The sequence below is a fragment of the Vigna angularis genome, chromosome 7 (genome assembly GCF_016808095.1).
Source record: "Vigna angularis cultivar LongXiaoDou No.4 chromosome 7, ASM1680809v1, whole genome shotgun sequence".
Taxonomy (NCBI): Eukaryota; Viridiplantae; Streptophyta; class Magnoliopsida; order Fabales; family Fabaceae; genus Vigna; species Vigna angularis.
The window spans coordinates 33379222-33392865 of record NC_068976.1 but is presented as its reverse complement, the minus strand read 5'-3'; the positions used below and the strand labels follow the sequence as shown (position 1 = coordinate 33392865).

General features: G+C 35.1%; 2 protein-coding genes across 3 annotated transcripts; one reads left to right on the top strand and one right to left on the bottom strand.

The window, feature by feature from the left end:
- The first annotated feature begins 301 nt into the window (after positions 1-301).
- Positions 302-4591, top strand: LOC108337468 (glycerol-3-phosphate dehydrogenase [NAD(+)] 2, chloroplastic). Of its 2 annotated transcripts, none has more exons than XR_008250342.1 (9): positions 302-649; positions 1371-1507; positions 1637-1742; positions 2266-2467; positions 2572-2659; positions 2872-3019; positions 3827-3938; positions 4065-4214; positions 4299-4591. XR_008250342.1 is itself a non-coding variant. In XM_017574001.2 (9 exons), exons 1-9 carry the CDS (start codon positions 341-343, stop codon positions 4311-4313), a joined length of 1305 nt encoding a protein of 434 aa, XP_017429490.1. In that variant the 5' UTR covers positions 303-340; the 3' UTR covers positions 4314-4591. The 2 variants fall into 2 exon arrangements, 1 of the variants encoding a protein (XP_017429490.1); XM_017574001.2 differs by having other exon boundaries at positions 303-649; positions 3827-3976.
- Positions 4592-11030: 6439 nt separating this feature from the next.
- Positions 11031-12263, bottom strand: LOC108336822 (uncharacterized). The gene is made up of 2 exons (XM_017573271.1): positions 12205-12263; positions 11031-11778 (listed from the first exon to the last, which is right to left on the bottom strand). Exons 1-2 carry the CDS (start codon positions 12261-12263, stop codon positions 11031-11033), a joined length of 807 nt encoding a protein of 268 aa, XP_017428760.1.
- Between the last annotated feature and the right edge of the window lie 1381 nt (positions 12264-13644).

Genomic DNA, 13644 nt, shown 5'->3' with positions numbered 1-13644 from the left:
ACACAAAATTTTCTAATTAAGGATCAACTAGACGCTATTTTTAAACCAAAGACTTAATTGACATAAGCGAGCAAAACTAAGGACAAAAGAGGCTATTAAGCCTTATTTTTTTTATTTTAATAAATCTAAATTTAAGGCTTATATTAAATTTAATATTAAATAGATATAAAAGTAGGCATTCTTGGTTACTTAACTACTAGAAGAATTTATTCTAAAAAAAATGAAGTATTTTATATTTATTTTATTTTATGATCCTATCCTTTGGGAAATGAAAAGGGATATAATAAGCGTGGCATTTTATCTTACACAAACTCTCTAAGTGTGAAGTGAAGCTTTAACAATGGCGGCAGTGTTGGAAGCGCCGTTGGCAACTTCATTGTTTTCTTCAAAGCCTCACAACACTAATTTCCCTCCCAAGTTTCACACTTTTCCCTCTAAACCCACTCTTCTTACACTTCGCAATACGCACCCTCATTCTTGCGTGGCAAATGCTTCTCCTCCTCAAGACCCGGACCCAGCTTCCGATCCTCAACCCGACCCGAACCGTGACCGCCGGAGAATTGTTCGGGTCGCCTGGGAGAAAATACTCCGTTGGTCCCGCTCTTGGCGCTCCAAGGCCAACACTGACATCCTCCAACGCACCAATAAGGTTGCAATTTATTTCAAATTATGATTGGATCAAATAGAAGAAACTGTCACATTTTTGGCTTATCGCTTCATTGTGTTCAAATACTGTTTAAGATTTTGTGAACGACTAGATGTCATGTTATATCTGATCGAATACTTCGGACAATTGACTAGCTCCTTTGGAGCATAGTTGATTATAGTTGTGAGTATTGAAAATGATTAAATTAATAATAAAGTAAAAGCTAAGCTTTTACTGTCTTGGTTATTTTCTATTCATTAATCAAAATATTTTTTATTTTATTTTCATGTAACTAACTATTTCGATTGATTTTACTAAACAAGACATGACATAGTCATTATTTCCATCTTCTCGTGTCTAATTCGTTGAATCAACTCACTAATTCCCTCTCTAATCTTCTTTAATTTGTTGGTCATATGAGAGTTTAACAGCATTAGTGACAGAAAAATGAATTGGTCAGTGAATTTGAGACAGCCAAGACCAAAGTAAAATTTTTGTCATTTTTCTTCTTGACGGTATAATCAAACAACAAGCTAATTAGAAATAATTAAATTTATGATGTGTTTAAAACTTAATTAAGCTAAAAGAAAATATAACAAACCTTTTACTCTCTTCCTGTGATTGTATGTCTGAATGTTGGTAACGTGATATAGTGTTTGCGAGTTTCGTGTTGGTGTGTTCTGTGGTAGTGGTGCTGAGAGGTTTGTTTTTTGGGTGAGAAAAGGTGGTTGTGCTCGGAGGGGGGTCGTTTGGGACGGCAATGGCTGCACATGTAGCAAACAGAAAGGCTGAGTTAGAGGTGAATATGCTGGTTCGGGACCCTCAAGTTTGCTTGTCTATCAATGAGAACCATTGTAATTGGTAACCTTTTTTTGTCTGTGCTCATAGTCTGCACAAGTACAGGATAACTTGTGAGTTGTGGTAATCTAATTATGTTATCTGTATGTATCTCTCTTATGTGACTGTTTTTTGTATTCTTTTGTTGGGCAGTAAGTACTTTCCAGATCATAGGCTTCCAGAAAATGTAGTTGCCACGACCGATGCCAAATCTGCTTTGCTTGGTGCTGATTACTGCCTCCATGCTGTACCTGTTCAGGTCATTTCAATTTGTTGGTTATTTTTTACTTTGCCATCATTGCGTATTAGTATAGAACGTATGTAGGTCTTTGGGTAAACTTCTCTCCATAAAAGAAAATATAAAACAAAATGAATCAAATGTTTATTCATTAGTTAAAATCAATGACATAACGGTTTGAATAGAATTCAACATAAATACATGTAGAAGACGAAAATGGAAAAAATAATCAAACTTTTATTGTTTTTTCTGAAGTTAAAATCAATGTATTTTTGTAATTTTTTTAAAAGCTAGAGGAAGAGATTTTCTTAAAAGACGAAGTGCATAATTTGATTTTAACTTACGAGAAAATATTGATTTTATTTTTTTGTTTTCTTGCCTTATGAGAATTTCTGGATAAGCTTATTCATATTAGTCGTTAATGGTAGTATGATGTTTCATTAAGTTTGAACCTTTCCTGTCAAATGCAAAACGTATGCTGACTATTAGGTTTTGACATTTGTAAAAGACATGACTGTCTAATTCTTTGTTTCTTCTTTTGCAGTTCAGTGCATCTTTTCTCGAGAGTGTTGCAGAGTATGTTGATCCAGGCTTGCCATTCATTTCTCTGAGTAAAGGCCTAGAGCTGAATACACTGAGGATGATGGCTCAAATTATTCCACAAGCACTACGAAATCCTCGCCAACCTTTTGTTGCACTATCAGGGCCTTCTTTTGCTCTGGAATTGATGGACAATCTACCAACAGGTAACAATGATGTTGTTATAAGTGTGCGCACATTTTGTTTCTTTGATTGTATCTATGATGAAAGTCAGTCAAATTTGTCTTATGGTTTCATTGTCTAATAACAGCAATGGTGGTGGCATCAAAAGACAAAAAATTGGCAAATACAGTTCAGCAGCTACTATCTTCAAGTCATTTAAGAATCAGCACATCAAGGTAGATGACCTTCACTTGATTCATAGATGAAATTGAATATGTAAATGGTTTGCTTTCATTTCTGTCTGGATTTCTGTTCACCCTTCTGAACTAGTTTGTCTTTCTCTTTAGTATACACTTTCTCCCATCCTATTATTATGTCCTACCTTCTGTTTGTATTATGTATGGTATATTGGTGCAAAAGTTCAGCTTGTAATCTCTGATAACTCCAGTGATGTTACAGGAGTTGAAATAGCAGGTGCACTCAAGAATGTGCTTGCAATAGCAGCTGGGATAGTAGAAGGTATGAATCTTGGTAATAACTCAATGGCTGCTCTTGTCTCGCAAGGTTGTTCGGAGATACGGTGGCTAGCAACAAAGGTAGTTGACCTCTATTAAGTCAGTTCTTAGAATTCTTTGCACATGGTAGAAACTGTCCTCTTCCCTTTTTCTGTTCGGGGTAATCATTCCATGGAGGACTAAATTGCTTTCCTCTTAAATGACTGTCTACCATCAACACTCTGACTAACAGTAAGATCACTCTGACTAACAGTAAGATCAACACTTTATGCAATGTCTAATTTGCTGAAGGCAGAGAGTAAATGATGCATATAATGGCTCACACTGTACGGAGAATAGAGTTCTGATGGTTTATGGACATTTCAATTGAGATCTTGGTTATGATGATATATATATATATATATATATATATATATATATATATATATATATATATATATACATATATATATATGTGTGTGTATATATATATATATATATATATATATATATATATATATATATATATATTACTTAAATACATAATAGTAGACACCTACATTGGGGTACACATGCACATTTTCTTCCTGTAAGTGGGCTGAACTTAACTTATAATGAAATATTTCCAATCCATCCCTTTATATCAAGGATTGAATATTTTGAATACGTGACTAGATATTTTTTGGTGTCCAATAGGAGGTGATATACAAGCCAAACAAACCTTGCTAGAATAGATTTTGATATCATCTTAAAATGTATACTTTAAACTTGATTTAATTTTATAAAATCGGTTTTTACGATAAGGTTTACATTCATATATTCTAAGTAACTAGAATTTCTAATATCCCAACAAAACTGATGGTGCTTTCTGCCTATCTTGTTTCTCTTCCCTCAAATTATCTCTTGAAGATGGGTGCGAAACCTACCACAATAACTGGTCTGTCAGGAACTGGAGACATAATGCTTACATGTTTCGTGAATCTTTCAAGAAACAGAACAGTTGGTGTGCGGCTTGGATCAGGTGAGAAGCTTGAGAACATACTCAGTTCCATGAGTCAGGTATCTAAGAAGTTTCCAAGAGCATCTGATCATTCCAAAATTTCTAGCATGGGGCATAGTTTCTAAAATGTTTATCCTTATTCTGCAGGTAGCAGAAGGTGTCTCCACAGCCGGAGCTGTGATTGCTTTGGCACAGAAATATAATGTAAAGATGCCAGTCTTGACAGCGGTTGCTCGTATTATTGATAATGAACTTACTCCTAAGAAAGCTGTTTTTGAGTTAATGAGCCTCCCTCAGGTTATTCTGACCCTCCTTTAAGAGCAACTATATTTGTTCAATATTGAGATTACACATTTGATTGATGACAAATTTTCATTATAGGTTGAAGAAGTATGAAGCCTTTCAGCACATCCCTTATCTACTAGCTGCTTATAAGAAATTCATGTACTCAATTCTTTTCACCATTGTGCTTCTAGTGCTGAAGGCTTGGTGAGCAAAATTTTGAACATTCGGGGTTGTTGCCCCATACATTCATTAGATTCTAGATAATGCAAATCTCACCTCAATATATACTTCTTTACAATGACTATAGTTGGAGCCACGAATTTGCATCACTATGATGAATGTCATTTCTTTGTGCAACTATCTCATTGATATGAACGTTTTTACTAGCATCTTTGCCCAAGTTGGTGATTTTTGTCTTGTCTTTACCCTAAGTATTCTCTAATCATAACTTTGTGTGTAGCAAAATAGGGTTGGACAAAATAAATAGATTTAAAACAATAAAAGGCTTTATTGAACTACAAATGCGCTTTGTTAGAATCAAACTGAATGGTATGAATAAAACCATGTTTGAAACTGCTTAAAACTGAATTATTTTATAGACTACATTCACTTGTCTAAATTATTATACCTCCACCGATACTAGATAAATATATATATATATATATATATATATATATATATATATATATATATATATATATATATTTAGGCATTGAAATTTTCAAGCAACTGTTTAGACTATGCTATAAACTTCCTTCCTGAATTGAGGATTCTAATTCCCTTTTATGGTAATTTGATAAACAATGGTTTGATGATAATTTTTTCTCTTGTTATTTTGAAAAACAAACTATTTAAGTAAACTACTTTAAGAAATTTGTTTCTGTCTACATATAAATTATTACTTTTTTTCAAATTATGCATATGAAATTTTATTTGTAATGATTTAGTTAGTGTAGTTTCTATGATCGTAAAAGATTTTATTCTTAAACTACATGGTAATCAACAGGTGTTTTCTTATTACCTTTTCTTATTACCTTTTTATACTTACTTGTGTTTCAAAATTTAATTCATTCAACAAGTTTAGGAGAATATCCACTGCATTAAGCTATCAAAACTTTAAGAGAGTTGTTCCCTCCACCACCACTAACCGCTCCATACACCTTCTCATATCTTATTTGCCCTTCTATAAAATGGATGTCAACATTCGTTTCACCTTCAACGGATGTTAACATCCGTAACATCCATTTATATATTTTATATTTTAGTTTATTATTTCTATTTAAAAAAAAAAAAAACTTCAACAGATGTGGCCACATCCGTTAACAGATGTGTCACATCCGTTTAATAGATTTTTAAAAAGTTTTTTATTTATTATTTAAATAATAATATATAAATTAAAATAATAATAATTATTTTATTAAATAAAATAAAATAAATTTATAAATAATTAAATAATAATTTTTAAAAAATTAAATAATATTTATATATTAATTTAAAATATAAAAAATTAAAAAAATAAACTAAAAAGCAAAAAAAAGACAACAGATGTGTCACATCCGTTTTAATATATTTATAAAAAAAAATTAATTATTATTTAAATAATAATACATAAATTAAAATTAGTAATAATTATTTTATTAAATAAAATAAAATTAATTTATAAATAATTAAGTAATAATTTTAAAATAATTACATTATATTTATATATTAATTTAAAACAAAAAAAAATATTAAACTAAAAAACAAAAAAAGCAAACGGATGTCGCCACATATGTAGCACATCCGTTTTAATATATTTATAATAAATTTTTTAATTATTATTTAAATAATATTAATAATAATTATTTTATTAAATAAAATAAAATTAATTTATAAATAATTAAGTAATAATTTTAAAATAATTAAATAATATTTATATATTAATTTAAAACAAAAAAAATAAAAAAACTAAAAACTAGAAAACAGAAAAAGACAATGGATGTGGCACGTCTGTGGAAGAATTTTTTCTTCAACGAATATTGACATCCGTTGAAAAAAAGAGGTGGAGTGTAGGATATTTTAAAATATAAAGAATAGTTTTGAAATTTTAAAAAAATGTGATGGTGCATGGAGCAAAGTGGGGTGGTGTAGAGAGTAACCCTCAAACTTTAAACGAACAATCTAGTTTTTTCAAATCCCGTAGTTTTATGTTCGGCTGTTACTTTCTGCACCTCACTTTTTCTCTTCCTGCATCCCATAAGTTGTATATTCTCATTCTACCCTTTATTAAAAATATTAAAAATCTTAATTTCACATTTTCTTTCCTTCCTTGCGCAGCAAAATAATCTGGACCTTCTTCTTTTTGTTTTATTTTCTTATTTTTTCCAAATTCCACCACTCTATATGTGATGGGAGGTGAAAGATTGAAGGAGAAAAGAAATTTCGAAAAAAATAACCGTGAGGAAGAAGTTGTTTGGATTATTTAAAAAAAAAAAACTTTCGGAAATAGATTTTTTGGAAGGTATTTTAAAATCTATAAATTATTTTCGGAACATCCATTTTATAATATAATTTATTTTATATTACAGAATCATTGTTCCATAAAGTATTTTCAAATTTGGAATATAACAAAAAAATCTAGAATAAGTGTTTCATAAGATATTTTCTAGAAAATGTCTTCCGAAATGCATATCATGACATTTTTTTATATTTCAAAATGATTGTTTAAAAAATATTTTTTAAAACAATTATTATGAAGTATAAAAAATAAGTTACAAAAACAAGTTTTTCAGAAGGTATTTCATCCGAACTTTTTATATTTTAAAATCCAAAAATACCTTCTAAATTACTATTCAGGAATATATATAAAACTATGTTCTGAATTTTCTTTTTCTTTTGTATATAACACAAGCAACTTCAACTTTCTTTTTTCTTTCAACCTTTCGCCTCCCATCACACTTCAAGTGAGGATTTCACCATTAATCCTGCACAATTTTGGGTAAAAAGAAGAAAATGAAGCAAGAGGAAAGAAGATGCAGGATAATTAGCTGTGGAAAGAAAGGAAAGGGAATATGAAATTAGAGTTTTAGGATTTCTATTTTTTTTTATTAAAAGGTGAAACGGGGATATTATAACTTATGGGGTGTAAGAAGAAAAAGAGGAAGATAGGAAGTATCGACCTTTTTATGTAAAACTGATCAATTTTATTTGGATTAATTTAGGAGTTTTATTTCCTACACCCTAAAACTTTTTATTGCACCCCATAATTTTGAAAAAAAATATCATTTTACCTGTTTCGGTAGGGATTTGTGCAGGACCGAGAGATTAACCTTTTCGACACGTTCTTCCTGATTCCGAACACCTGGATCTTCTTTCTGACATGTTCTCCTTGTGTTCGAACGCATGGATCGTCTGAACCGCTCGCTTGTCGACTGATCCGTTTGACCGTCGCCTACTCCACTCGGTTGTTACCTGCTCCGATTGATTGCACTCTTGACCGGAGGGAGAGGTACCTGCAAAAGGCACTCCGACGCTCAAGTTAGGAGCGGTTTAATGAACTGTTTATCACAATTGAATATTTGTGTCTTGTAGAGTGTGAGTTGGACATAAGTGAAACGTACTTGGCTTTTGGCCCTCTCATTGTATTTATAAGTATTTCATAAACCAAATAACAACAAACTTACTTGGAGATTCGGTTAGTTACTCATAAACGGCTTATCAATATCTTTAATCAGATATCTTTGGTTATTTTAAACGTTGGCCGAATTATGGCCCAACATTGATGTAGAGGATGGACCGAGCGACCTTGAGTGGATGGACCGAACGGTGCTGAGTGTGAACCGTTCAGTCCATACTGTATACCATACATATGGCCCCCAAGTCCGAGTTAACCGTTCGGCTTTAGCTAACGTTAACTATAGGACTTATATGAGCCTGAGAGATATCTTTCTCGTTGTATTGGGGAGGTTGTTCTAGTCCGAACGACATATTCTAGGTCGAGAGGCGACTAACTGGAGTTCTTTTTAGAACTTTTTCCCATGTTGAGAAGGGGCACTGTAAAATCGAACAGCCGATCAAGCGAAACAACTTGTTATTTGATTAATGAGCGTCAAAGTGCGTTCCTCACCGCTTGGGTATATGGACGAGAGTGAGAGTTCATGGAGAATGTTCCTCACCGCTTGGGTATATGGACGAGAGTGAGAGTTCAAGGAGAATGTTCCTCACCGCTCGTTTTGGACCAAGAGTTTTTCGGATAACGTCCCTGGATTTTGTTTGCGAGAGTGACAATTCGTTGAGAACTTTTATCACCGCTCGGTTTGGACCAGGAGTTTTTAGGATAACGTCCCTGGGTTTTGTTTACAAGAGTGATAGTTCGTTGAGAACTTTTATCACTGCTCGGTTTGGACCAGGAGTTTTTTGGCTAGCGTCCCCGGGTTTTATTTACGAGAGTGATAGTTCGTTGAGAACTTTTATTATAAGTACGTAAGTCATGTCAAAAGAATTTAATCGAAACAAAACATGATATCAAAATTCAACTAAAGTAAACTTGAGATGAGTCGCATTCCACGTGTTGTGAAGGACTTTTTATTATATTTTCTGGTTGATATGCCCCTGAACTGAGCGGTCAGGGCTATGACTACGGCTGCGACTTCGCCTGTGTCTTCGTTCCTCTTTTATATCTGACCGTTCGAGACTTCTCCGTGGAGACCTTTTTCTTGACGGACTTCTGACTTGTTCTTTCTGTTGCTTCACATATTTACGGAGATGACCCTCCTAGATAAGCTTCTCGAGGTCATCTTTTAGTGTTACACACTCTTGAGTAGTATATCCCAAATTCTGATGATATTGGCAATGCTTCCTTTCATCCGTGTTTCTAGGTGTAATAGCGTTTTTGACCAAGAGGAGGTCACCACTAAGGGTTTCATTAAGAATTTTTGCTCTTGGCGCATTGAGAGCTATATAGTGAGTAAACCTAGGCGTTTGGGAAAAATCCTTCGAACGAGGAACCTTATCTTTCTTGTTACTGCCTGTAGAAGCTTTCTGCTGTTGTTTCTTCCTTAAGCTCCTCATGTCCTCAATACGAATAATCTTATCTACTCTTTCCTGAAGTTCATCCATAGTTTTTTGTGGTCGCCCTTATAATTTTTCAGCAAAATATCCTGGCCTCAGCATGAAGGTAAGTTGTTGATGATAAAAGTGTGATTAACATCTTTAACTCGTCGTGCGACTTCATTATACCTTTCCATAAAGGTCTTCAAAGTTTCCTCCTTCTCTTGTTTGGTATTTACCAATTCCTCCGGTGTTATCTCCTGTCTTCGGTTAGATGCGTATTGTCTTCTAAAGAGAGTTTCCATAGTAGTGAAACAATTCATTGTGTTTGGGGGAAGAGTGTTGTACCATTTCAGTGCCTCCTCCTTGAGTGATAACGAGAAGGCTCTTCATATGCCCAGATCACTGTCCGTATAGAACATCATTGCGTTGGTGAAGATCCTAAGATGATCATCCGGGTGAGTCGAGCCATCATACTTCTCTAATGTCGAAGGAGTTTTTTCTGTCATAGGAGTCTGCATGATGGGCGTCTTGAATGGAAGTAAATTGGTAGGCCAAACGGTTTGCAAGGGCGTTGGCTCCCTTCTTCCACGACCGTTTGGGTTGGTGTGATTATGACTTGCTTCATTGCCATTCTCGCGGTCGTGATTCCGATTGGCTGTCAACACCGAATGCTGGGCGGATTGCTCATGACAACCTCATTCGGCCCCTAGTTCCACAATCTCCTCTATGTGCTTCCGTTGCATCTCCAACAATTGTGCTTGCACCTACGCTTTCATCTATGCCTGCATCTTTCTTATATGCTCTCTAGTGCTTTGTTCCTTCGACATATTTCTTGTGGTCACCATTGGGTTTCTTCTGCTTGCTCTCGGCCCCACGGTGGGCGCCAAAATGTTTCGGTAGAGATTTGTGCAGGACCGAGAGATTAACCTTTCTGACACGTTCTTCCTGATTCTGAACACCTAGATCTCCTTTCTGACGTGTTCTACTTGCGTTCGAACACCTGGATCATTTGGACCGCTCGCTTGTCGACTACTCCATTCGACAGTCGCCTACTCCACTCGGTTGTCACCTGCTCCGATCGGTTGCACTCTATACCAGAGGGGGAGGTACCTGCAAAAGGAGCTCCGATGCTCAAGTTAGAAGCGGTTTAATGAACTGGTTATCACAGTTGAATATTTAAGTCCTGTAGAGTGAGTCGGACGTAAGTGGAACGTACTTGGCTTTTGGCCCTGTCATTGTATTTATAAGTGTTTCATAGACCAAATAACAACAAACTTACCTAGAGATTTGGTTAGTTACTCATAAACGACTTATCAATATCTTTAATCAGATATGTTTGGTTATTTTACCGTCTTGCTAGACCTTTGGTCCAACAATAATAACTTAAACGCTGGCGCAATTATGGCCCAACATTGATGTAAAGGATGGACCGAACGACCCTGAGTGGATGGACCGAACGGTGCGGAGTGTAAACCATTCGGTCCATACTGTATACCATACATTACCTTTTTTCAAAAGTGATTTCCCAAATTACCTAATTTGAAACATTTTAGAACAAGCTTTCTAGTATTTCTACTTTGGAAGAATATTCCCAAAATAGAATTTTATAACAAGTTTTTTGGAATATATGAAACACATTTTGAAATAGGATTTGTAAAATAATCTTCAATCTGCTTTTTGAGCTCAGTTAGTTCTGCTGGAGCCATTCGGTATGGTGCAATAGAGACTGGTCTAGCTCCAAACACCAGGTCAATAGAGAATTCCACTTCTCTCGGAGGGGGTAATCTTGGAATCTCTTCAGGAAAAAACATCCATAAATTCGTTCACAACCGATCGGTCTCCATTTTGCTTTCCACTGACCGAACGGTCATATGCCAACTCCTCTGGTACTACGTCTACGTGCGACATTACCAGAAAACAGCTAGCACCCTCCATTATATCTATCCTTAACTGGCCTACTGTCAAGGACAATTCTTCTTCTTCATTAGGAAATATTAACTTCTTCTCGCCACAATCTATGAGAATGTGATTGGTAGCTAACCAATTTATTCCTAAAATTACCTCTAAGCCTTGTAGAGGTAAGCATATAAGGTTTACTTTGAATCTACACCCTTCCACCTTAATCGGACATCTAATACATACAATAAAAGTCCTAACCTCACCAGCTGCTGGGGTTGACACCACCAGATCAAACTGCATATCACTCACCAACAACCCCAACTTCTCAACACATGCCTTTGAGATAAAGGAATGTGTTGCCCCCGAGTCAAACAACACACAACATGGCAATCCATATAACAGGCAAGAGCTGGTGATGAGTTTACCTGAGCTTGCTGCTTCAGCCCCAGTTATAGCATATACCCGACCAACCACTTGTGCTCGACCACCACCCCTCTGTTGAAACCTCCCAGCATTCGGCGGCCTCATCGCTGCTCCTCTTCCCAAGTTGCATTCTTTCTCCCAATGCCCATTCTTGTTGCACCGAACACAAAACTTGGAGTTGCTCAGCTGAGGGCATGTAGACTTGTAATGGGGTCCTCCACATCTACAGGATAATCATTGCAACAGAAAACGACAACAGGAAGGACAAAACAGACAAGACAAGAAATAGGGTAAGCTTATGTAATTTAATTAATTCAATACAACATATAATTCATATCAATCTGATATAATTCCATAATTCAATCAATCCACCAATCACACATTAAAGCATGCAATGAACGACCACATTGACTCTAACTGTCCGGACTGTATGAATTATGTGTAGCTACGACGTTTTTGCACCCGGGTGATGTAGTAGCTGGAATGTCTCATCACCTGCCACCCGAGGTTAGTCCGTTCTTACATCGCCCATCTTAATTTTATGGACTAGGACCTCCTGCCATTCTCACACATGATTTACTCCTCTCTACTTGAGAATGAGTAATCATAGAATATCAGGATAAACGCCACCGCATGATCACATTCATACTTTACCATTCCATAACAAATCCTGAGATATTCTTCCCTGTAATACTCTTTCATATCCATACCATTCAATTTACATCATACTTTAAAGTCATCACACTTCACATTAAATTCCTCATTCATCATGATTAATCATCAACATAGTCATACCAATTCCAGAAAATAATATCCCATCTTAGAAACAAAACCGAACGAGAGAATATTGCTTAGATTATTATAACCGAACACTTAGTGTAAGACCGAACGGTCTTTCACTTATCCAAATAATAGGACCGAACGGTCCATACGAGACAAGACTAGTTATAAGCCTATCACTTATAACAATAGTAAGGAAAGACTAAAGGATACGCAACAACTCTGACCGAAAGGTCTTTACTAGACAGAATTCAAGGGAAATGTATAATAATATATAACACATATAATTAAACATAATGGAAGATGAAGAAAGTTGGTTATTTGAAACCTAAGAGTTTAAATCAAACACTACCAACTAGACCGAACACTTTGTTTAATGCCGAACACAAATGAGACCGAGCACCTGGTCTATGACCGAGCACTACAAAACTTATTCAATGAAAGAATATATTCTAATCATAATTACGTATGACTTATTTTCAACAAGGATAAATATCATATTTAAGAATTTAGGTATTATTGAATATCTTAACGAAGTTGTTTTAAGAAGTGCAAAGGAGAGACTATACGTAGACCGAACACTCATTTACATATATATAATAATATAAAAATCGATCGGTCATTAACTAAATTCTCTATAGAAGAAGAATTTAGTTTAGACCGAACACTCAAAGGAAAACCGAACGGTCAATATTGACTCTCGGTGTCAAACACAGGATTATACAGAAAACTACAGATTGACGATCAAACTCTATCTCAACCCGGTCTACCTCAGTTATAAATCATCCACTCATATGAACAACATACAGTAGCACCAATACTTCATATTCATCAAATAATTAAACCAACATACAACCATTCAGAACAAGAATCATAATCAAATTATATAAGCTTCCCTTACCTCTTAAGCTTAGCCGAACTCACGGTTGTAGAATCAAGCTCACCACTACACAATCTTATGCACCTAGAGTTTCTCGATTTACGAAACAGCTCAAACGAGCAACTTGATCGGTGCAAAGTGAAGCTCTTAGCACTAGGAAGACTCAGACGTGGTCTGATTGAAGATTGGAGGAAGAAAAGGGTAACATTTTGTAGAGAGAATAAGAAAATCGTAGAGAGAAGGAGGAGGAAATGAAGAACTCAGAAGGTTGAAGAAGATGAGTGCATGCAGAAAAGTGGCACGAATTTTGAAAACTTAGCTTATAAACTACCGTCAAACCAATAGTCCATTTTGCAGCTCACACCTGTCTTTCACTTTCTGATTTTCAGAAACCCTTGCACCTACACGTGTCTTCCACTAACATGAGGT

Bases quoted from the DNA above. Each gene is read 5' to 3' on its own strand.
- LOC108337468 (XM_017574001.2), top strand. From the start codon at position 341: ATGGCGGCAGTGTTGGAAGCGCCGTTGGCAACTTCATTGTTTTCTTCA. The intron at 650-1,370 runs GTTGCAATTTAT...GGGTGAGAAAAG, and splicing joins TCCTCCAACGCACCAATAAG to GTGGTTGTGCTCGGAGGGGG. The intron at 1,743-2,265 runs GTCATTTCAATT...CTTCTTTTGCAG, and splicing joins TCCATGCTGTACCTGTTCAG to TTCAGTGCATCTTTTCTCGA.
- LOC108336822 (XM_017573271.1), bottom strand. From the start codon at position 12,263: ATGGATATGAAAGAGTATTACAGGGAAGAATATCTCAGGATTTGTTAT. The intron at 11,779-12,204 runs GTATGAATGTGA...ATTATCCTGTAG, and splicing joins ATTTGTTATGGAATGGTAAA to ATGTGGAGGACCCCATTACA.